The 22,912-nt window shown below is 37.0% G+C and overlaps 4 protein-coding genes across 8 annotated transcripts; 3 read left to right on the plus strand and 1 right to left on the minus strand.

Moving 5' to 3' along the window:
- Positions 1–1,603: 1,603 nt before the first annotated feature.
- LOC116022535 (O-fucosyltransferase 36-like) lies at positions 1,604–5,059 on the plus strand. The gene is made up of 3 exons (XM_031263275.1): positions 1,604–3,076; positions 3,441–3,690; positions 4,413–5,059. Exons 1-3 carry the CDS (start codon positions 1,755–1,757, stop codon positions 4,587–4,589), a joined length of 1,749 nt encoding a protein of 582 aa, XP_031119135.1. The 5' UTR covers positions 1,604–1,754; the 3' UTR covers positions 4,590–5,059.
- A 97-nt stretch (positions 5,060–5,156) lies between these two features.
- Positions 5,157–8,294, plus strand: LOC116022536. 4 transcript variants are annotated; one of them, XM_031263278.1, is made up of 8 exons: positions 5,157–5,738; positions 5,845–5,909; positions 5,987–6,085; positions 6,691–6,738; positions 7,048–7,117; positions 7,223–7,294; positions 7,615–7,742; positions 7,912–8,294. In XM_031263278.1, the coding sequence occupies exons 1-8, from the start codon at positions 5,538–5,540 to the stop codon at positions 7,973–7,975; spliced, it is 747 nt and encodes a 248-aa protein (XP_031119138.1). In that variant the 5' UTR covers positions 5,157–5,537; the 3' UTR covers positions 7,976–8,294. The 4 variants fall into 4 exon arrangements, with proteins under 4 accessions (XP_031119138.1, XP_031119139.1, XP_031119137.1 ...); XM_031263279.1 differs by having other exon boundaries at positions 7,826–7,930; XM_031263276.1 differs by having other exon boundaries at positions 5,162–5,738; positions 7,615–7,746.
- A 1,045-nt stretch (positions 8,295–9,339) lies between these two features.
- Positions 9,340–13,278, plus strand: LOC116022088 (26S proteasome regulatory subunit 7-like). Of its 2 annotated transcripts, XM_031262649.1 has the most exons (11): positions 9,340–9,560; positions 9,774–9,861; positions 9,991–10,079; positions 10,186–10,263; positions 10,356–10,417; positions 10,738–11,089; positions 11,485–11,720; positions 11,939–12,105; positions 12,190–12,574; positions 12,655–12,718; positions 13,056–13,278. In XM_031262649.1, exons 1-9 carry the CDS (start codon positions 9,471–9,473, stop codon positions 12,339–12,341), a joined length of 1,314 nt encoding a protein of 437 aa, XP_031118509.1. In that variant the 5' UTR covers positions 9,340–9,470; the 3' UTR covers positions 12,342–12,574; positions 12,655–12,718; positions 13,056–13,278. The 2 variants fall into 2 exon arrangements, with proteins under 2 accessions (XP_031118509.1, XP_031118508.1); XM_031262648.1 differs by having other exon boundaries at positions 12,190–12,718.
- An 898-nt stretch (positions 13,279–14,176) lies between these two features.
- LOC116021754 (protein STRUBBELIG-RECEPTOR FAMILY 7-like) lies at positions 14,177–19,365 on the minus strand. The gene is made up of 16 exons (XM_031262228.1): positions 18,730–19,365; positions 18,118–18,250; positions 17,973–18,044; positions 17,815–17,880; positions 17,668–17,739; positions 17,498–17,569; positions 17,267–17,338; positions 17,122–17,187; positions 16,979–17,044; positions 16,580–16,890; positions 16,050–16,345; positions 15,464–15,729; positions 15,252–15,384; positions 14,950–15,086; positions 14,590–14,746; positions 14,177–14,481 (listed from the first exon to the last, which is right to left on the minus strand). The coding sequence occupies exons 1-16, from the start codon at positions 18,836–18,838 to the stop codon at positions 14,344–14,346; spliced, it is 2,166 nt and encodes a 721-aa protein (XP_031118088.1). The 5' UTR covers positions 18,839–19,365; the 3' UTR covers positions 14,177–14,343.
- Between the last annotated feature and the right edge of the window lie 3,547 nt (positions 19,366–22,912).

Raw genomic sequence — 22,912 nt, forward strand, 5'->3', positions numbered from 1 at the left:
ATATATATATATATATATATATATATATATATATATATATCTCCAACACACTTCATCACAAGTACTAAATATAAACAAAATGTGAAGAAAAAAAAAACCAGCAAAAACAGCAAAGTTTTCCTAAGCTACCAACATCCTAGAAACGACAAACAATCATTTAAAAGTCAGTCAGAAACATTATCACAATATAAAGGCACCTCAGCAAATTTTACCCTTTTCAAGGCTTTTGTAACTGGAGGACCTTGAAGAACACCCTCCTTATGGTCCGGATTGCCCGGAATCTCGGGCTTTAGCTTCGAATATTCGGTAGATTCTGAAAAAATCGATGAAAAGAACGTATCTTTACCGTCACACCACATGATTGAAGACCGACCAGGCTCATTTCTGTCCACCAAGACCTTCTTCTTGGGCGATGCGCAGATCTTAGAAGCGGCATCGGGGACATGAAATTCTTGGAGCCCTTCGCCGGTGACCGGAGTTTCGCCGCTCTTTCGTTCTCTTTCTCGGCGAAATCCTCCTCTTTCACCGGAAAACCCCTCCTTCCAGAATCTGAAAAATACCCAAATCCAAATAAAATCAAGAAACACTAATTTTTAAAAAATCTTGAAAAAAAATTTCTTAATTCAAAAAGTTCAGTACCTACAGGGCTATTAGTGGGAGTGATGGGGTTGAAGCTTCGTCTAGGGTTCGGAAAAGGCTTGGGAAAATGGCTGCCACTGATGAGCTACATTTTGAAAGTTGAAGGACCATGGATTGTTAACTTGGACCACGGTTGCTCAATTCGAAAGTTTAAAACTAAACGTGACAAAACTAATATATTCGGAAGACCCCATATGACATTAACTAAACAATAATATTATATGAGATCGTCTGACGCGAAATTTTAGTCAATAGCTTGGTCACACGCACTTCATATATCTCTAACACACTTCACCACAAGCTGTGGTTATCTAGGAACATTAGGAAAATGAAAATAGTAGTTTTCAAAAAAAAAAGATGAAAATAGTACATTTTTTTTCTAAAAAATAATTTAGGTTATCTACTTTGATAGATTATATTATAAACCTCATGAAAATAGTACAAATTCGTTAGAGAAATATCAATGATTTTAAAGAGTTTTTGTTAGGTTAACAAGGGAGCGATAAAAAAAGTTAGGTGGTCGCTAGATCACGCGGTGCACTTGTTGTGACACCAGCACTTATTATTATTATTATTATTATTATTATTATTATACACTTTCCGAAACGCGAAGTTAAAACTTAATACTTATAATAATACTCCTCTCTTCTCTTTTTTCTCTTCTCTACTATAGAAAATACTGACAAAAAACATTAATACGTGTAGTACTCTAACCCGAACGGGTTAAGTCCGTGAGGCCCGCATTTTCAGGGCCCAAACAATTTAGACCATAATTCATTCCATCGCGTAGTAGTTTAGAATTGGCCCGCGGGTTTCGGCCCACCTTATACCCCTAGGCAGAAGGAATATATTTGGGCCGTTGGGCCCAATAGTTTACCTGACCGGTAGAGAGTTACTGTCGGTCTATGCTGCGTAATTTTAACTCAATGCCGCACCCGACACAACACTTCTAATCGGTGGCCCATCCGCTTCGCTTCACTTCTTCTTCACAAACAACTTCCAACTGTAAAAACACACACAAACACACTGTTCTGCGTGAGAGAGAAACCATAGCCAGATAACCCACACACCTACCACTAGTTCTCACCGCCCATTTTGGCTTCCTCCGCCGCACAATGGACAGGGAATCCTCTTCCGACGAAGAGGAGGATCACCGCACCCTAATCGACCAGAACGAACGGCGCGGCAACGGCAAGTCGCCGGTCCGGTCCACCTTCCAGATCAACGGCTTCGAAAGCCGGCCATTCAGCTCCCGCCGCTTCAATTTGAGCTCCGTGAAGAGATACGGCTACCTCATCGCTATCGTCCTTCCCCTCATCTTCCTCATTCTCTACTTCGCCACCGACATTAAGGACGTCTTCCAAACTGGAGTCGCCAATATTAGAACCGACGCTTCGTTTAATCGCATGCGCGAGTCCGAGTTGCGGGCTCTGTATCTGCTCCAGCGGCAGCAGTTGGGGCTTTTCAAGCTGTGGAATCATACATTCGTAAATAATTCGAGTTCTTCTGAGGTTAATAACACTGTGAATTCTACTTATAGTAGTAATGATGTTAGTAGTAACTCGGATTTCAGTAGCTCTGTACCGAGATCATCTGTTTCTTCAGAATTATTAGAGGATTTCCAGGCTGATTTGCTAAGTCAGATTTCATTGAACAAGCAAATTCAACAAGTTCTCTTGTCGCCGCATAAGTCAGGGAACTTGTTGGATGCATCGGGTAATTTCACGGATCCGGATGTCAATGCTTTTGGCAGGTGTAGGAAGGTGGATCAGAGGTTGTCCAAGGGGAAAACTGTTGAGTGGAAGCCAAGATCAAATAAGTACTTGTTTGCCATTTGTGTTTCGGGTCAAATGTCGAACCATTTAATTTGTTTGGAAAAACACATGTTGTTTGCTGCTTTACTTGGCCGCATTTTGGTTATACCAAGCTCAAAAGTTGACTTTGAGTTTCACCGGGTTTTGGATATAGATCACATTAATAAGTGCTGTGGGAGAAAGGTGGTTGTCACTTATGAGGAATTTGCAGGAATTCGGAAGAACCATGTGCATATAGATAAGTTCATGTGTTATTTCTCACAGCCACAGCCTTGTTTTATGGATGGTGAGAGAGTTAAGAAGTTGAAATCCTTAGGGGTTTCAATGAATAAGCTTGAGACTGCTTGGGATGAGGATGTTAAGAAGCCAACGCAAAGAACTAGCCAAGACATACTTGCAAAGTTTTCTTCAGATGATGACGTTATTGCTATTGGTGATGTGTTCTTCGCTGATGTAGAAAAAGACCTGGTGATGCAGCCGGGTGGTCCCATTTCCCACGAATGCAAGACACTCATAGAGCCCAGCCGTCTTATTATGCTCACTGCCCAGCGATTTGTACAAACATTTTTGGGAGGGAACTTCATAGCAATTCATTTCCGACGACATGGTTTCTTAAAGTTTTGGTATGCATCTGTCAATTTTAAACACTACATGCTTTTAAGGTCTTTATTTAAGACACTCTTGCTTAAGAATCCAGACAGTATCAAATTAGTCGTTAAGAGTAATAACAATAATTAAAGATGAGGGGAGTGAGAAGGTTGGCGTATCTTTTTGTTAAGAAGGCTGTAAAATGGAGAGTGATTATTCTGCTCTAATAATGTATTACTACGTATTAGTTAACTCCTAATCTGTTATGCTTCACAACATACTTTGCATTGTAAACCCTGCAATAGTGCATCTAAACAACTGTAGTGGCTAGAATTCACATCACAGTCCATCCAATAATTTTATGTCTGGTTCTCTAATGATGCTTATCGATTTTATCAGCAATGCCAAGGAGCCAAGTTGCTTCTACCCTGTTCCCCAAGCCGCAGATTGTATCAATCGAGTGGTTGAGAGGGCCAAGTCCCCAGTTATATATCTCTCAACAGATGCAGCAGAAAGTGAAACTGGTTTACTTCAGTCACTCGTTACCTTCAATGGGAAAACTGTACCGCTTGTGAAAAGGCCTGCTCGTAATTCAGCCGAGAAATGGGATGCATTATTATACAGACATGGTCTCGAGGAAAACTCTCAGGTGAGCTTATGATTTACTATTTGACACAAGGTGATGCTTTAAAACTTTGAGTATCAAGGTGTCCAGTGGGTTAATAATGGATTATGTAATGAATATTTTATGCATTGATAGCTATTTTAAAAATTTAACTGTCTCTTCCTTGGATCCTAATTCCTTTAGATTTAGAAACAAGAGCTTTGGAAAATCATACATTTTATTCTGTAGAATTGTGGCATTTACTTGTATTGCATTCCAAATACTACATTGAGAAATGAACACCGAGGCTACTGGTGTTTTACCTAATATTAGCTAATGGTTAGCACCAAATATTGGGAGCTGATAAACTTGTGTTCACATTTGGTTTTGTTGGAACTTTTTTTGGCTGATATTCAACGTTTCTTGCACTCAATCTGATACTGATGTGTAGTTGGCTGTGCCCTATTAGCACCAACCCTTTAGTCTCTTGAAGAGTGACACCAAAAGTTTTGAACTAAAGTCTAGAACATGCTTGTGTAACTTTCAATTTCATCCAAGTTTTTCATCACTACATAATTTTGTACTGAGATTCTGCTGGAAATTTGATCATTATATTGGGTCATTTCATGGGACAATTCAGCATGCATGGCGTATCCATGCAGCTTGCTATCATCTCACTTAGAAGAGTAGTCACGGGTCTCATTCAAATATGCTTTTCTCCTTGCCCTATATATAGCTATATTTATGTGTTTATTTTCTTCTTGAAGGTGGAAGCTATGCTGGACAAAACAATCTGTTCTTTGTCAACTGTGTTTATTGGATCCTCGGGATCCACCTTCACCGAAGACATCTTGCGGCTGCGCAAGGACTGGGGATCAGCATCACTGTGCGATGAGTATCTCTGCCAGGGCGAAGCACCAAACTTCATTGCAGATACCGAGTGAGAGTTAATAGTTACAAATTGGTACAACATTTTCTTGTAACCTCCGGGGGCATGTGAGTAAAGCTGGTGGAACCTGGAATTGCGACACGGCAGTGCTCAATGTTTGTGGGAACGGAGGTAACAACAGTCTAACTATGTTCGTTGTGTGCACATACTCGATCTCTGCCTGATTGTTTTTTTTATCTGTAATTAGTGTATGATATTAGTGAAGTGAATCACAGTGCTGTTTTGTTGTTTCCTTCACCCCTTGTATTCATTTATTCCCCTTAGGCATGTGCTAATAATACCCTTTCTTGGTGCCCAATATGTCTTCATGTTTGACATTTGTTTGGTGCGGAGGTTATTGTGAAACTGAGGGCATGTGGTCATATGTGGATGAAGATCAGAAGATGGTATTGGAATAACTGAAAGCATATATGTAGCCACATTCTTATCAAATTATATTGTGGCAATAAAAATTCTTTTTCTCAACTGGCCACGACCCAGTTAGTTCTTCCCGACAGAGCAAAACACGTAGAATTTCAACACAGAAAAGTTCGCTGATTTGTAGTCCCTACTGACCAAATCAGTGACATAAAATAGGGGATGTATGGAAGGCAATTAGACAATCCAATAAACAAGAAAATAGTGGGAAACTAAATCTAATTACTTCTTGTACTCAAAAAAAATCTAATTACTTCTTAATTTTTAACTCGAATATCACATTAAAAAAAAAAAAAAAAAAAAACTCAATTAACAGTTAACAGAACTGAGCTATAACTCCTATAAGAATTTAACAGAACAACTAAATCTACCATCCAGAACCAACTAAGCTGCTACTCTGCTAGTGCGATCACAAATTCAATTTGATTCGACGCGTTAGCATTTTCATCGTTTCCTTGTGCACTGAATCGCGCGGTGGTGTGTTTGTCCACGGAAAATCTAGCGAGAAAGCAACACAGAATCGAGAATGAGAGCTCGGCTAATAGTGTTTCCGATCAAGGGGAGGAACTGGTGTTTCAGCCGATCGGTTGACCCCTCCGCATGCGAAGCTCACTCTTCCAACATTCCCTCCACCTTCGTAGAGCTATGGAGCAGGATCTCCAAGCCCGCCAAGGACAAGCTTTCTTGGTATAATCTCGAGCTCCTAATCGATTTCGCTGCTAATCAGGTTTTTATACTCCCTCCGTGTCTTGCTCTTCACAATATGTTATGCATATAACGCATGCATAGTACGGGCAATAGTGTTGATGTTGTTTGTATTTCATTGGTTTTAGATGAGTAATCAGTGGTGCAATTTGGAAAGGGCTCCGCCTGGGAGTTTCAAGAGCAAAATCCATGGGTAAATTACGGATATATTATAGCTTAATAGCTTATTGCCCCTTCTGTAATTGATAAATGTGTAATTAATGATGCTAGGTTAGGGTTATGGATGCTGTCTGGTGTGAAGCCTTCTGAAATCTTCCTGAAATCCATTACCAAAGAGGTCAATAAAGTTGAAATCATTTATCCATCCAGGTGTGTTTCGCGTCCATTTGTTTTGAATGGTCGTTGTTTAAGTATATTCATAACAATTTATCCAAGAAAACTCATTGCTTGTGCCATCACTGGCTAATACTTTGGTCATGTATGCTAACAGTAAGTTATTTTCTAAATTGTGTTTGTGCCAAATGTGAATTTGAGAATGTTATGCTAGCATTCTGGGTTTATTTATTTACTCCGTATTTCAATTTGTGCCTCTTTTGAGTTGGACTGATTCAATTTTCATCATAACAACTAGCAAGTGCCTTGCTGTTGCCACTATCATTTCTACTTGGACTGTTTTTAAGCAGTGGTTCATGCTTCTCATCTATCATGTCTAACCACTGTGGTGGGATTTTCTGAATATTTAGTGATGTGTTATTATCCCATTTTCCCCTAAAAACTGACTGTAATATGGTGTTTTGGTTTCATTTGAACACAAATGCTAGGAAAAAAAAGTAATTCTTAAATGGAACTCGGATCAACATGCATGCTATGTTTGCAGAAGCTTATAAATATAGACAGATTAGTGATGATTCCATTGTCATCCTCATGGTTTATCATTTGGACTGATCATTTTTTTATATATAATTAATTTACAGTTTAAATGGTCTACTTGTTCGCCGAAGAGTACAGCATATAGCCTTCAGGTAATTCTACTTGGGTGGCTGGGTGCTCATCCATTGACCGTTAGGTTGTGGGTATAAACTCTGGAAACAGCCACTCTAAAAACAGAGGGAGAGTTCCTCTCATCTTCCTTCCCCAAAATCCACATTTACCTTCTTTTTTTTTTTTGAAGAAAAATCCACATTTACCTTAAATTTTTTTGGGTCTAACATTTAGTATTATAGCATTTTTATTAGCACATACTTTTTTATGAATGCCATTATCTGGATTCTGGTATTGTTATTTTGAAATTCCTAAATGTGATTAGAATAACATTTTTGTTACTTGGTCAGGGGAACAATTATTCACAAAAAGTACTTGTATGGATCAGCTTCATTGCTTCCATTGACAACAGTCTTCATGGTATACTATAAAGACCTGTGCAGTGTGTCAAATTTTCCTTTCAGCATATACACATACCTTTCTCCATTCACTCTTAATTCTTTCAAACATTTTCATGATTTATAGGTGTTACCTTTTCCTAATATCCCTTTCTTTTGGATATTGTTCCGGACATACTCCCACTGGAGAGCTCTGCAGGTGAGTCAATATTATTGTCACGCTAAGATGCAAAACATACCTTGTATAAAAAACACACAGTTGTCTTATGATTGTTTTGTTCCAATGTAATATCTGTTCATAACTAGTTTCTCAATATTAACTTCACCGAGACTCGAACCTATGACCTCCCATATGGGAGAGTCACTTTATGTCACTAGATCACAAGGTTATTGGCCTGGCATTCTAGAATTAATTCTAAAGCTTTTACAATGACGCTTAGGATGCCTTTTTCTTTCCTAGATGTCTGAGCTTTTGTAGGCTCTCTAATTATCATTTTTTGTGTCTTGCTTCTATATCAGGGCAGTGAGAAACTTCTTCAGTTAACAACAAACTTCCCAAACAATCAAAACTCAAATGAAAACACAATACACACAAATAGAAGTACAGAAGTTGATTCAGGAAAATATCACAACCACCAGGATCCTATGTGTGTAAGAATTTCAAACATTTGATTTCTCAAGCCCCCATAGTTCTACTAATTCTTGTGCACAACCTGTTTATCTTTTCTAGTTTTAGGAACTTAAGCTGAGACAAGATCTGCTTGAGTAGTGACAAAATGAATGGCTGATGAACATTATTATGGATGGTATTGGCAGGTATTATTGCCATCAGACGAACTCCAAAAACTTCTTCACCATGCAGATGCAAGTAATGGTGTGAGTGAGAGCAGTATGGATGCTATATGCCAGAGATATAGTTTGAACAAAATGGATGTTAATAAGTACCGTCATTCATTTTAGTTAGAAAATTTCTACCTTGGGCACTGTACATTTTGTATTTTGTATTGATTTCATAAGCTCCTTTTTTTTGTCTTCTTTTGCAAATTTGTTTGGCAAAAGTGAAGGGCAATAATTTTTAGTATCAGGCAAGATGTATCCTGCTACCAACACGCACACGTGTTTCTTTGGTTTTGTACTACTTTTGTTAAATAAATGATGCGCCAAATGGCCAAATGGAGGAAGGGGAGGATTTTTATTTATTTATTTATTCTTGGATTTATTTTCTTTTTCAGTTCTTATTTGGTTGGGTCCAATGGGCTAAGAAATGGATGGGACTGCAAATTGGGCTAAAGAGTTTTTTTTTTTTTTTTTTTTTTTTTTTTTTTTTTTGGTGGAAAAGGGCTAAAGATGCAAGGAATTCAAGGGGCAAAAAGTGGAGAAGCACAAAACTCATGGGCAAATAGTGCAAAATGCGAAGATGGTTAGAGTTTAGGGGTTGGAGCACAAGTATCATAAAAAATTGTGTACAAAACATGAAATATAAGAAATTTGAAGGTCAAAGTACAAAGAGATACAAAATTCAGGAGACTAGATGCGTAAAGACTAGAAAAGAAACAAATGAAGGAGTAAGGTGGTTAGGCACTCCACCAAAGCTTCTCAATCATAGTGGTCATGCTAGCTAGATGATGCTAGGTAGTAGGTGATCACATCGGCCGCTAGCCAGGCTAGCTTGTTCAGTGCCGAGTTACCGAGTAGTACATTATTGGGCATAAACAACATTTATATATACTATTGTACTCCATGTTATCTTTTATTCCGTCTTTCTTTCCTTATAAAATGTTATAAGTGGTTGTTGCAAAAGGACTATTTATTCTCAGTCAAATGAGGGTTTCCTACACTTGTAAATAGCAAGATTTATACTCATTTTAGACATCGTTTGGTCTCTTCTCTATTTTGGGCAAGGACTTTGTGACATAATATTCTTATTATAGTTTTTGTGTTCGTTGTCAATTTTGCTCCGACTAATCCAATTTCGTGATAGGTCTAGTTCAAAAAGATCATCAAGTTAATACAACAATTTTAATCTTCTGATTATGATGCCATGTTATCATTCAAACAATTAATTATATTCCGTATTATCTTAATTTGATCATATTAACTTTTTTAAACTTTATATTCTTATCGTATTCATACTTTAAGAATTTTTTTGGGTCAAATTTAATCCCGACGAGAAATAAATTTGAGAAAAGAAATTAAAACTAATAATGCAATGCAATCAAATGATAAAATAAAAATGTTGGGGACTAGAATTGAAATTACTTCAAAAAAAGGGGAGAGCTATGTATATATAAATTCAAGAGACATCAAGAAACGGGTGTGGCGCCTTTTCTTCTCAAGAAAGACGTGTGTGAGACTGGGGTTTTGAAGGAGATTCCATGGCGTCCTCATCACCATCAGAATCAGAATCAGATGAAACGAAGGAACAACCTCTGGACGAAGACGACATTGCTTTCCCCAACACTGATGTGCGCTCTCTCTCTTCTATCAAACTTTCTTTTACTCATTTCTAATCTGAATTCTTCGCTTCTTCAAATTACGATTCCATGCTAGCTAGCTTGTATTTACTGAGAATATTATTATATTGGTGAAGAAGTTCGATCTCCATATCATATCATATTGAGAATGTATATATAATATTGGTTTATTGTTGGAAGTAGTGAAATGATTTATTGGTGCAGGATATTGGACCTTGCGTAGAAGCAATAGATGAGGCAGAGGAGGAAATCCAAAATTTGGAAAAGAAGATAAAGGATTTACTCCCCCTTCGTATGCATGTTTCTTTAATTTTCTCAAAAATTTAATTTCCCCATAACTGTACTGTTAGGTTTGGGGTTTGGTGGAGACTGGAGAGGGTTAGCTAGCTTCATATTTTATGGTTTTTCATTCTTGAATTAGGGATCAATAATACTGCCTTAGCTCCACCAAGCAAATGGGATCGAGATTTTGATATGCAAATATTAATAGGGGCGGATAAAGCACTTAAGGTAGGTTTGTACTGTGAGGCATTTATATATATATATGGTTGTTGTTTTACGAGTTGCATTATGCATTGCATTATATTATATATAATTGGATACATACTTGGAGCAGGTAGCAACATGTACGAGGATTATCAATCCAAACTCTAAAGATACAAGATATCTCATAAATTTCCACGGTCCTAGACATGTATGAACTCATTTCCTCTCTGCTCTACTCATCTGTGGAACAACCTTCAATTATTCTCCTCAATGTGAGTTGTTATCTGCTCTGCGCTGCAGTATGTTGTTGGATTGGGTGACACAGTTCCTCCAACAGATATTGAAGAGGGCATGCGAGTTGGGTATGCATGTATAATCTAATCTCTCTTTCTTTTCCTAAAAACACACTCATGCCGGGCAACCCTAGCCAAGTTAAGTTGTTGACTTGATAACCACGAGGAGGTTACAAGTTCAACTCTTGGCGGGAGAGCCTATTAGCTTTCTTGGTTTGAGCCGGTTGGCTATGAACAACCTAGACTGGTTCACCTCCTTGTGGTCCTAAGGTCACGAGGTGGGATTAGTGCACACCTTCTGGTAGTGGCTACGGATTTCTCCCGGTCATCCAAAAAAAAGACACTCATGCCTATTGCTTCTTTACTTTGATACTTGTATATATATGCAGTGTTGATCGTAGAACATATAAAATCATGGTTCCTTTGCCCCCCAAAATGAATCATAATGTGAGGATGATGATAGTTGAGGAAAGGCCAAACGTGACATACGACGACATTGGTGGATGTAGAGAGCAAATCAAAACACTGCGAGAGGTTGTTGAGTTGCCTATGCTGTACCCAGAGAAGTTTGCTAGGTTGGGAATTGAGCCGCCTAAAGGTGTTCTCTGCCATGGCCTTCCTGGTACTGGCAAGACCTTGGTAGCTAGAGCACTGGCTAACAGAACTTCTGCCTGCTTTATCCGTGTCATCAGTAGTGTGCTTATCCGTGAAGGACCTCCCATGGTTCGCCAACTCTTTCAGGTTAAGTTATAACAATTCCATGCATTCTCAATATTTTTTTTTCTTTCCTGCAAGCTGTCATTTGTTTGCACACAAAGGGCCTCGGCCCAACAGGATTGTAGAGCGATAAATCACTGTCACTCAGCGACCCATTAGGTGGGAGGACCAATATTTAGTGCCCACAAGGAGCTTGCCTCGGGCTCCCACGCTCCGTCTGGACAAAATTGTGGAGGGATAAATCACTGTGGCTCAATGACCCATTAGGGGGTAGGACTGCTCACAAGGAGCCACCCCCACATTGCAGCTGTCAAGGCTTGACCTTGTTGCGTCCTTACCCACAATATGTCCCCTTGAAACCACCTATAGGGATCCTGTTGTCATTTGTTTATGATAATGCTTATATGTATGTTGTGCAGATGGCGCGGTGTAAGAAGCCTTGTATACTGTTTTTTGATGAAGTGGATGCCATTGGATGTTCACGGTTGAAGGGTCATGGTAAGGAGATAGTGAGGACGGCGAAACGTTCACGGTTTGAGGGTCATGGTGAGGACAGAGACATTGAGGTTCAGCGAGCTATACTGCTTGAACTTTTAAACCAGCTTGATGGCATTGATCCTCGTCGGAACATTATGGTTCTCATGGAAACCAACAGGTCACACAACTCACAACTTTCACTCTGTTTTCTTTTTTTGAGTGACGAGTAAAACCCTCAGCCACTATTCGAGGGTGCGCACGATACTGTCCAGTCTAGTTTATCTAGACGGCCTCAAACTAAAAAGGCCAATAATCTGTTGTAACCGAGAGTGGCACTTGTAACTTTTTGATTACCAAGTTAATTGTCTGATCAACTTGTTCTACTGCTATTTTCAGGACTGATCTACTAGACCCCGCATTTGTGCGGGTGGATCGGCACGTTGCGTTTGGTTTGCCTGATGCGCCAAGTAGGACAGAGATATTCAAGATTCATACAAGGACAATGAACTGTGAAAGAGATATCCGGTTTGAAGTGTTGGCTCGTCTTTGTCCAAACTCTACTGGTAAGATTTTCTCCTGTTAGTAAAAGCACCCACCCGAGAAAAGCGGGGAATGACCGACTGACCATGTTCATCTCTTTGGTTCAGGTGCTGACATAAGAAATGTGTGCACGGAGGCTGGGATGTTTGCCATCCGAGAAAGGAGGGAGAGAGTTAGTGAGGGAGACTTCCTTGCTGCCATCCATAAAGTCATCAAGGGTTACAACAGATTCAGCACCACCCAAAAATATATGCTCTAGAATTAATTCTTCTTTCGCTGCTGCTTAATATCTTGTCATATAGAGACTCAAAAAGTGTTAATGGTGAAGGGTTCATCAATTCTTATGCTTCTGCTGCTGCTTATGATAATGCATGCATAGTATGGGCAATAGTGTTGATGCTGTTGGTATTTTGTCAGTTTTATATGAGTAATCAGTGGTGCAATTTGGAAAGGGCTCCGGCTTGGACTTTCAAGAGAAAAATCCATGGGCAAGTTAGTGATATATTAGCTTAATAGCTAGGCATAGTTATTGCCCCTTCTGTAATTGCTAAATGTGTAATTCTTGATTCTAGTTATACAAATAGAAGTACAGAAGTTGATTCAGGAAAATACCACAACCACCAGGATCCTATGTGGGTAAGAATTTCAAACATTTGATTTCTCAAGTCCATTGTTTTACTAATTCTTGTGTGCAACCTCTTTATCTTTTATGTAAATGAACATGAAGCAACATCCTGGGCAGTAGCTGCATTTCAAGATCCTTAAAAATTTGTCTTATCAGATTAGACATATATGACTAGAAGTTTTTCTTCATCTTCACTTCAGCAAATTACTAATATTACCAAATGCTTTTCCTCAATGTTTGTGCTCATTCCTTCTTAGCACTACTGCTATTATGTGTATCTTCCTTTTTTTTTTTTTGGTAATGACAAAATGAATGGCTGATGAACATTATTATGGATGGTCTTGGTAGGTACTGTTGCCATCAGATGAACTCCAAAAACTTCTTCACCTTGCAGATGCAACTGATGGTGTAAGTGAGAGCACTATGGATGCTATATGCCAGAGATATAGTTTAAAGCAAAATGGATGTTAACAAGTAGCTTCATTCATTTTAGTTAGAAATTTTCTACATTGGGCACTGTACATTTTGTATTTTGTATTGATTTCATAAGCTCCTTTTTGTCTTCTTTTCAAATTTGTTTGGCAAAAGTGAAGGGCACTCATTTTTAGTATCAGGCAAGATGTATCCTGCTACCAACACAATCGTGGTCCACACAGCTGTGTGGATCATACTACCAAATAATGTATAATTGTATATTCATTACACAAATAATGTACATTACATTAAGGAAAAGTACATTATGAGTACTAAAAATACATTATTTTGTATAATATATATTCAGTACACAAATAATGAAATTTTAGTGTATTAAAAATGTACTTTTTGTTATGATCTATGTCGCACTGTGTGGACCATAGCAGCACAAATAATTTGCTAATAAAGTGATTAAGTCTCGGGCTCGGAGTAGAGGAGGGGTGTAGGTTGAGCCTAATAAGTCAAAGAGGGGTGCGGGGTTAGGTCCAATGGACTAATAAATGGATGGGAGTGCAAATTGGGCTAAAGAGCAAAGAATGGGATATGAATTGGGTTGAGTAGCAAAAGGGGCAAGGAGTTTGGGAACAAAATGTGAAGAAATGGGAAATGGGAACTAAACTAATAGTCTGACTAACTTGACGGTAAATTATTGTGTGGACCATGGTTCACACAGCTGTGTGGACCATAATAAAATGTACATTTTTAATGTACTAAATGTACATTATTTTTGTACTGAATGTACATTATTTTTATACTGAATGCACATTATTTTTATATTGAATATACATTATTTGATAGTAGGTCCACACAATAATGATTGCTAACTTGACTATGGTTGCCTCATTGTGGGTATATTGTATACTTTATAAAGTTGTACTCTCTCCTATGTACTTTTGTCTAAACACAAAATACAAATTTGCAAAACATGTTTTTGTTCAATTTTCATAAACAATGAAACCCTTTTATGGGAAGATCCTGTTTTATAATCTATGAGCTGAAGAAGCAAAACCATGTCTCCAGAGCTTGAGATAAATTAATGAATGAACATTATCAACACATTACAGAGTAGTATACACTAGTGGCATGATACAATACAGCAAAGGAAGCAAATATGCACCTAAACTTTAGTCACAAGGGGGAAGCATCAACCTTCATGGGAACCCTAAGGCCCGTAATCTTTAGCGTCTGCATTGTCGCCCTGATCATTGCCGAATGTTCTCTTGCTCATGTTCGCTCGTTGCACAAGCCGAACCAATGCCTCAACAACTTCAGACATTGGCGGTCTGAACTCGGGCTCCAGCTGTCACAACATTATAGATAGATAGCCATGAAGATACAGGAGATATCATCTTATGTTTCAGGGTTAGCAGTTTATGTGTTTTCAACTACATTCAACAAATAATATTACCTGGACACACAGAGCAATTACATCAGCGAAACGAGAGAGGGATTTAACTGGATAAAGTCCTTTCAGAGCTGGATCTACCATCTTAGACAGAGCATCAATGTCGTGGAGCTGAGGTGTAGCCCACCGAACTAAAGATTGCTCAGATCTTGGCCTTGAACTACAATTCCAGACAATAACCATATCATTAGAAAAGCCTGTATCTCTAAATTGAACCATGTACTCCATCTCAACTAAAAGCATAAGCTGATACTTGGGACTGCACATTTATGTTTATATATTATTTATGCTCAACACTCTAGATGGTTTTCGTCTCTTTTTTTTTTTAATAAGACGAAACTATTGCTTCTTAGGTAACTTTACCTATCAAATGGTTTTCTTCCAGTAAGAAGTTCCAACATGGCAACTCCGAAACTATATACATCGCTCTTTATAGTATGCTGACCAGACATGGCAACCTCGGGTGCACCATATCCAGAGCCAGAATTATGGTTCAAAGCCTGCAGAAGAAGCGAGTAATTTAGCGCTCCTCAAAGTTAATTGAACCCGAGAATCTTATTGATTTAGTGTATTAGTTATAACACGGAAGTCATTTTCTATTGGAGCATTCACATTGGTTAAAAACTTCGAATTAAGGCAAAACCAAAAGCGTGCAGCAAGTTTACCTGATCTCCAGCTGGGATAAGGCTTGCTAATCCAGCGTGCGATAGATGAGGGTTGAGCTCCGAATCGAGTAAAATGTTAGCAGATTTTAAAGTTTTATGAACCACCGATGGTGAGCAAACTTCGTGTAGATACCTGCAGAGGATGTTTTCTTCAAGTATTTATGGAAATTTACGAACAGCACCCGAAGGCTATAAATGCTATCGAAACTTACTCCAATGCACGAGCTGTCCCCAAAGCGATCTTGACCCTGCTGTTCCAAGTTAGCGGGTTGTTGTACTCATCAGAGAGGTGCAAAAGATCATGCAAAGAACCATTTTTGTGGAATTCATAAACCAGCAAATGTTGTCGGTACTCTGAACAATATCCAACCAACTCAACAACGTTTGGATGCTGCAGCCTGGATATTTCAGAAACTATATCCAGAAAATCTTCGGGGTTCCGCAGAGCAGAAGAACTAATTTTCTTTACAGCAAGAACCTACAGCAATATCAGGCATGGAGAAAATTATATAATTGACAAAGATTCGTTTTTGAAGATTAACTGCTGCGAGTGCTAAGACCGTGTGGTCTAGTGGCACCCGATTACACTCCCATATGGAAGTGGTGGGTTCGAGCCTCAGTGGAGGCGATATTGACTCTTTGAACTTCAGTAGGTTGAGAAAGTAGTTATGAACATATACTGCACTGTAACAAGAGTCAATAGTACTCAAAAATAAAAACTGCTGCGAGTTCATAATAGAGCAGATGGAAAACCAAATTATTCTTGCATGAATTAGTTAAATTAGAGAAAATTATTACCTTCCCATCTTCAAATTGAGCCCGGTAGACACGTCCAAATGATCCCTCGCCAAGACGATTCTCGACACTGAAGCTATCTGTAGCCATCTGTAGGTCTGCAATAGAATACCGAGTGGCCTTTATTTGAGCTATATTGACTTTCTTGGCGGGAACAATTGGTTTGCCTGATTCATCGTCTTCATTAATTGTTTTATGATAATCTACAGGTGGGGGTCTTAGATTTACTGCAATTGGAGTGTCCAAGGTTTTCATTGCTATCGTGGGCGTCCTAGGGGACGTTTGAATAGACTTTATCTCTGCAGACATATTGTTGAAAAAAACAAGTCAAATGAAGAGAATTCAGGTTTTAACTTGCAAGATTAGTGCCAAAGACCTTGTGTTCTAGTGTCACTCAGTTGCACCCCCATGTGGAAGGGGGTGGACTGTTTCTTTGTGCTTCAGTAGGTTGAGAAAGTAGTTATGAACAGATACTACATTGTAACAGAGTCAGTAGTACTAAAAAAACTCGCAAGATTAGTCTTAATTCAAACCTTGTACTTCCTGCATAGCAAGGGGAGCAAACGGGTGGTTATTGCTCTTCTCTATATCTGATATTGTCCTTCTCGGTTTTCTCTTGACAACAAAAAACGCCACTATTGCTCCGATAATTAAAATGGAAATTACAATCCCGGCAACAGCTCCTCCCCCTATACCAGATTTTCCACTTCCGTCATCACTGCCACCGCCATTCGAGTGGCTGTTACTGCCTCCTGATTTGTGATTCCTGTTGGGCTTGCTTGCGGGCGGTGTACCGGGTGGAGGTGGGGGTGCAGGCCCCGAGCTCCACGAATTACCGTTCGTTCTGTTACGGGAATTAAGAACAAGACATTACTAAAAAACCCGAAATTACAACTACAATGATAAAACTTAATGCAGTCTGAGACACTCACTGTATGCTGTTTATGCCTTTCAACTGCTGAGGAATCCAGCCAGTAAATCGGTTGTTCTCAACGTTTCTAAAAGCGAAAATTACAAATTAGTAAAACTGTAAACCATATTGATCAGGGGCATTGAAATATATGAATAAACTCACAGATTATCAAGGGGAAGATTTGCAAGGGCATTAATAGTTCCAGTAAACTGGTTGTTCTGCAAAAACCTACACAACAATATAGGGTAAACATCTTGAAGGGAATATGGAAAATACTAACCAAAAATGAACATCGATATAGCCTTACATTTTGCTCATACTAGAAAGCGAGCTGAAAGACTGAGGAAGATTACCCGCCAGAGAATTAAAAGAAAAATCCCTGAAACATACCCAAGAAACAAGTGAAAACTCTTTAGTCCCATAATTCCAAAACAGAAGAGATTGCAGTTTATTTCTCCTCATAGCTATTTTCCAGTTCATAGTAGAATGAAACTAAAACTATTTCAAGAAAATTGTAGGGTTCGGGTGAAGGTCTTACAATATGGAGAGGGAAGAAAGCGATCCAAACATGTCATTCACCTGGCCCTGAAACTGATTGTGACTCACATTTCTACAGTTCAAAGAAACATAAGTAACGAAAGACCAGCTCGAAAGTCGAAACCAAATATCATTGATTGCGAATAAAATGTTTGAAATATTTTGACTTACAAGTATTTTAGAGAAGTCATTTGTGAAATGGAATAAGGGAGGCCACCACTAAAGCCATTCCCAGCAAGGTTTCTGCGTTACAAAAGCATCATTGATCATTGAAATACAAATTGATCAAGGAGAATTACGATATACGAGGAGGCTTACAGTCTCTGCACATTCTGAGGGAGCTGATAAGGTAACTGATTCCCAAGATTGTTATTGCTTATATCACTGCAATATACACCAAGGAATCGTGATTTCTAAGGAATTCCATGGAGCACAAAGAAAGAAACTAACATGTCACGGGAAGCCAATTGTCTTACAAGGTGGTTACGGATTTCAGTTGATCCAATTGGAATCCCATTGATCCACTTAGTCCCAAACTTGAAAGCTTTCTGGAAAGTAAATTCAGAGCTAAAATATTAGAATCAATAACTAAAACATATGGAAAGGACAATAGAGAATCACATTTCTGTTACTCTATTCCCCGAGCAAGTAACTCCCTTCCAAGACTCCCCGCAAGGGTCACCACCACTCGAGCTCCATTTCGTCAGCTGTGATGGTGAATTCAGGCTGCTAAACATCGCCCTCAGAACCGAGGCTGGAAATTCAAGAACACATACAAGTAGCAATGTTATAATCCACAGACCAAATGATTACGCTATATATGATGTTTGAATGCACAAATGTTTCCAAGATTCAAGAAACACAAATTCTGGAGAAAAAAAAATACACACATTTTTTCATCACTAATTACCACCATCTACAACACATATAGCAACCAGAATTGAAGTATGGTACTCCATTTCAACTAAAAGTCTTAGTTGATAGTTGGAGTGATCTATGATGTTTGAATGCACAAATGTTTCCAAGATTCAAGAAACACAAATTTTGGAGAAAAAAAAAAAAACACACATTTTTTCATCACTAATTTCCACCATCTACAACACATATAGCAACCAGAATTGAAGTATATGCTCCATTTAAACTAAAAATCTAAGCTGATAGTTGGAGCACATTTATGTTTATATATTATATGCTAAACACGCCCATCATTTAGAGCTTCAACTAAGAACTAACCATCATTTGGATCTGTATCAGCATTAGCAAAGGCCGGCCCATTCACCACAATGCTAAAGAGAAGCGCCACCGCCACCACCGCCGCCGCCATTGCCGCCACCTCCCTCATTTCCTTCTCTCTCTCTCTCTATCTCTCTACCCAAACCCAGCTCCCAACTCGGGAACAAATACCAAACACTTCCTTTCCTCCTAATAACACTGTACTAAAATCAGGAAAATATAGCTGAAATTATGTTAATGATGTTAACAACAATAATATTGTTTTTAGTCAAACTAACAGGGTTGTTAATCATAACCATACTTCATGTGTACCCATAACCCATTCCAACTAAAGCTGGCAGGCACGATCTGCTGGCGCCTACAACAACCAAAACCCACAAAATTCTTCTCCCCAAAGCAAAATTTTTCTCCTTAATTCAATCCCCTATTATTTCTTTATTATTATTCGCACATAAGATAACATACATTCCACCGAGTCCCTTATCATTATATATAAATATATAGCAAAAAAAAAGATTACACAGTGAACAATATAGACGGTGGCGGGTTAAATATGAGTGTAGTAAACCGGTAAACGGTAAATTAAACCCATGTTTTTGGTTGAAGCCAAAAAGGTGGCATTGCTTTGGACAAAGGCTGCATAAATTTAATTCCCTTTTCGGACAGAAACGGGAAAGAAAACATAATCACAAAGAAAAGGAAATAGTGAAAGGTTGTTGCTTTCATACTCGTACACATATCATTGCATTCTAAACAATTATGGAGTAGTTTTAATTGGTATTCCAAAATACTCGAGTTTATGATAAACTAAACCTAAATTCCATGAATTTATGTTCAAGAACACTGGAGGAAATAAATCACAAATCACCCTTCATTATTTTTTTCATATTTGAGTCCGATCAAACATCATTTAACAACTCTATCGAATACTGACGTATAATTTTTACAAATTGTGTTTGGCAAAATGTATTGCTTAATTTGTATATACTTATGACTTTCTTTGTTACATGAAAGGTAAATAAACAGGTGAAAGTAAACTAGTGAATGTTGAGCATAATAGATATAAATAATAAATGTTTTGTTATTCTCATAATCTTATGCCAAAAGTTAGGTTATGACATTTTAAAAAATAATCAATCTTCTATTCTATCCAAAGAAAAAACAAGTAGATGAAGCATGATTCTCTGTGTCTAAATATTACAAGTTTAATTCTTACTTGAGTTCGTTAATTTATTATACATGTGTGATTTTTGTACTATTAACCTATTACACAATATTAAATAATACGGAGTAGTTATAATTTTTTTCAATCACTCAAAAAAATTTACTAAAAAAATTGAGTTCACCAAAAAAGATGCCCAATTTAACTTTGTTATTTTCCTTTTGTTTTTGTCTTTAATGGTCAAACAAAAAGTTGGCACATAGAAAATTTGAGACGTTAGCATAAGTGTACACTTTCGAAAAAGTCAAAATTTTCGGTGAGTACAGAGATCGACTCACTATGTCCCAATCTAACTGTCCAATTATTCCAGACTCACCCGTTTACTTCAACTAAACTTAGGGTGTGTTTGGTTACCCGAAAAATGACTTCTGAAAATTATTTTCCAGAATTTTGGTGTTTGGCAACACCCAAAAAATGTGGTCAACGGAAATCATTTTCAGTTGACCACGGAAAATGAAGTGTTTTTTCCGGAAAGGGACTTGGAAAATGCTGGGTGCAACATGGAGGGGCTCCCTCAGTCAGGCGGACTGGTTTCCGGTGAAAACCAGAGCAACGTTTTTTTTTTTAATTTTTAATTTTTATATATTTATTTATAATAAATATTATTAGTTTATATATTTTTATATTTTAAAGAAAATAATAAAATTATATAATTATACATTTCTACCAATTTTTCACTCATTTTCCGGAAAATGAACCAAACACCCAAAGACAGTTTTCCAGAGTACATCTAAACACGGAAAATGAATTTATTTTTCGAAAAATAACTCATTTTTCAGAAAACATTTTCCAGAAGTCATTTTCCTGCTTTCCAAACGCACCCTTATATGAAAAAAAAAAAAAAAAAAAACTAATCGAAATGGAGTGTAGTACAGTAGTTCAAGTTTTAAATTACGTAGTAATATTTAAACTATAAATGGATAAATTAATTTATTGATATGTCTTACACAATATACAATTTAAAAGTGACTGAATAAAATTTTTGAGTTTATATTAAGTATTGTATGAACGGTATTCTCACATGGTAGAAACCTAAACCTTCCTCCAAACAACCTTTAGATTGTATTCTAGGCAAGAGGTGCGCGTCTTAATCGTTACAGTAGACTTTCTCATAAATTATATAATGATTAGAATTTTACTAATAATATTTTTATTTTTTATTATTTACAAAATAGAATTAAAGATACAGCAATTGGGGTTGACATGATGAAGATACGTGACAAGGTGCATGATGAAGTGATGAGAAAACAAGATTTAAAAGTATTTCTGTAACAAAAATATATTGTTTTTTTTACTTATTATATAATTGCATTTGTTATATTTAAGTGATAAATTTCCCTCTAAGATTTGGCCTTTGCATTGTTGAAGAAATGAAAATTGAAAATGACCGGTTTAGCTTCAGCAAGAAAATGGAGCATAAAAAAAGGAGAACATCATATCAGTAGTAGGTATATATGATGTCTTGAAGAAATGGTCTCTTACATCCCAAACAAAAGAAAACAAGAAAAGAATTTTATATATATATATATATATATATATATATATATATATGGTGATGTTCGAATGAGAACCCCTCTTCCTGTACGAACCTACGAACTTGTACATAAATGCATACAATCTCATATTTCAGTGCACAATACGCACAATCTATCACTGGAATAGTTCTCACGGGAGGAGGAGTTCTTATATGTTCAAATGAGAACTAGTAGTCTTGTGAGAATGTGTGAATTAATATCATCCGTCCATCTAAGATGTTCAATGACTAAGAATTAAGGAAAAAATAGGGGAAAACATGGTGACATTCTGTAATTACAATGGTATATTTGAAAATGTGATAATACATTAACGGATAACTAATAGTGCACACGTAAGTGCAATATTATGAATCATGTGTACATTGTCAATTATCCGTGTATCACTAACAAACATTTTTCAAACGTATCATCATAATTACACAAATACCATAACATGTTTACTTAATTTCTAACATTTAGTCATCGTAAATGGACGTATCTCATATATGCATATATATGAATAATGCTACACACCTTTCCTAAAATTTCCTCTCAAAACGTGACATTATATAATTGATTATTATATTATTTAATTAAAGGTATGTGGAGTTAATCAATTCATAACGCTAAATGATTATAAGACAAAAAATAAAATTGGAGGAGGGCTATATAACATTTTCTTATAGATAGGGGGTGTGATAGTGGAGGTCATTGTCGTTATTGTATGAGAGTAAGAATCCATATCATAATTTATTTATTTCCCTCACCAACCTTAACGCGCATTAGGAGAAGGTTGTTCAACTAATGGGATATATCATTTAGACTAGACAAACCAAATATCGCATGATTAAATAAATATTTTATAACAAAAAAAATGAAATTATAAGAATGAAAAAACAATTAAAAGAAAAAAGTCATCCTTCATGTATTTAGTTACAATTTATTACTTTCCCGTCAATTAAATTATTAAGAAAAATAATTGTAGAGAAATATATTTTCTGAGAGTATTTTTGTTGAAAAAATGAATTAATATATTTGGTGATACCGTAGAATCATAACAATTAAATAATCATTAAAGTTATTTCAAACATTTAATTTGTTTAAACATTTTCAAGAAATTTTTTAAAAATCTTTAATATACCCTTATCACATATAAACATAAAATACCAACTTATAGCGTTAACACAAAATAATGAAACAGACTCTTTTATATATACACACACTACAATTAGAAGAACACTTTTTTTTTTGTGCAGTATGTATGTATAATATAAAATATATATTATATATACATACAAAATATGCACAAAAGAAAATTTGTTTTTTTTTTTTTTTGATGAGTTACAAGTTACAACATTCAATTGTGAGTTGATATCTTATCTTTAATGGTGAAGAGTTGTCATTCTTTAAATAAGAGAAAGTATGACCAAAGAGGCAAATACAATAT

Source organism: Ipomoea triloba, chromosome 6 (genome assembly GCF_003576645.1).
Source record: "Ipomoea triloba cultivar NCNSP0323 chromosome 6, ASM357664v1".
Lineage (NCBI taxonomy): Eukaryota > Viridiplantae > Streptophyta > Magnoliopsida > Solanales > Convolvulaceae > Ipomoea > Ipomoea triloba.

Bases quoted from the DNA above. Each gene is read 5' to 3' on its own strand.
- LOC116021754 (XM_031262228.1), bottom strand. From the start codon at position 18,838: ATGAGGGAGGTGGCGGCAATGGCGGCGGCGGTGGTGGCGGTGGCGCTT. The intron at 17,570-17,667 runs GTAAGTCAAAAT...TTTGAACTGTAG, and splicing joins ATGACTTCTCTAAAATACTT to AAATGTGAGTCACAATCAGT. The intron at 17,188-17,266 runs GTAAGGCTATAT...ATTGTTGTGTAG, and splicing joins CTTTCTAGTATGAGCAAAAT to GTTTTTGCAGAACAACCAGT.
- LOC116022536 (XM_031263276.1), top strand. From the start codon at position 5,538: ATGAGAGCTCGGCTAATAGTGTTTCCGATCAAGGGGAGGAACTGGTGT. The intron at 7,118-7,222 runs GTATACTATAAA...CATGATTTATAG, and splicing joins CATTGACAACAGTCTTCATG to GTGTTACCTTTTCCTAATAT. The intron at 7,295-7,614 runs GTGAGTCAATAT...CTTCTATATCAG, and splicing joins CCCACTGGAGAGCTCTGCAG to GGCAGTGAGAAACTTCTTCA.
- LOC116022535 (XM_031263275.1), top strand. From the start codon at position 1,755: ATGGACAGGGAATCCTCTTCCGACGAAGAGGAGGATCACCGCACCCTA. The intron at 3,077-3,440 runs GTATGCATCTGT...CGATTTTATCAG, and splicing joins CATGGTTTCTTAAAGTTTTG to CAATGCCAAGGAGCCAAGTT. The intron at 3,691-4,412 runs GTGAGCTTATGA...TTCTTCTTGAAG, and splicing joins GTCTCGAGGAAAACTCTCAG to GTGGAAGCTATGCTGGACAA.
- LOC116022088 (XM_031262648.1), top strand. From the start codon at position 9,471: ATGGCGTCCTCATCACCATCAGAATCAGAATCAGATGAAACGAAGGAA. The intron at 10,080-10,185 runs GTAGGTTTGTAC...TACTTGGAGCAG, and splicing joins GGGCGGATAAAGCACTTAAG to GTAGCAACATGTACGAGGAT. The intron at 10,264-10,355 runs GTATGAACTCAT...TCTGCGCTGCAG, and splicing joins ATTTCCACGGTCCTAGACAT to TATGTTGTTGGATTGGGTGA.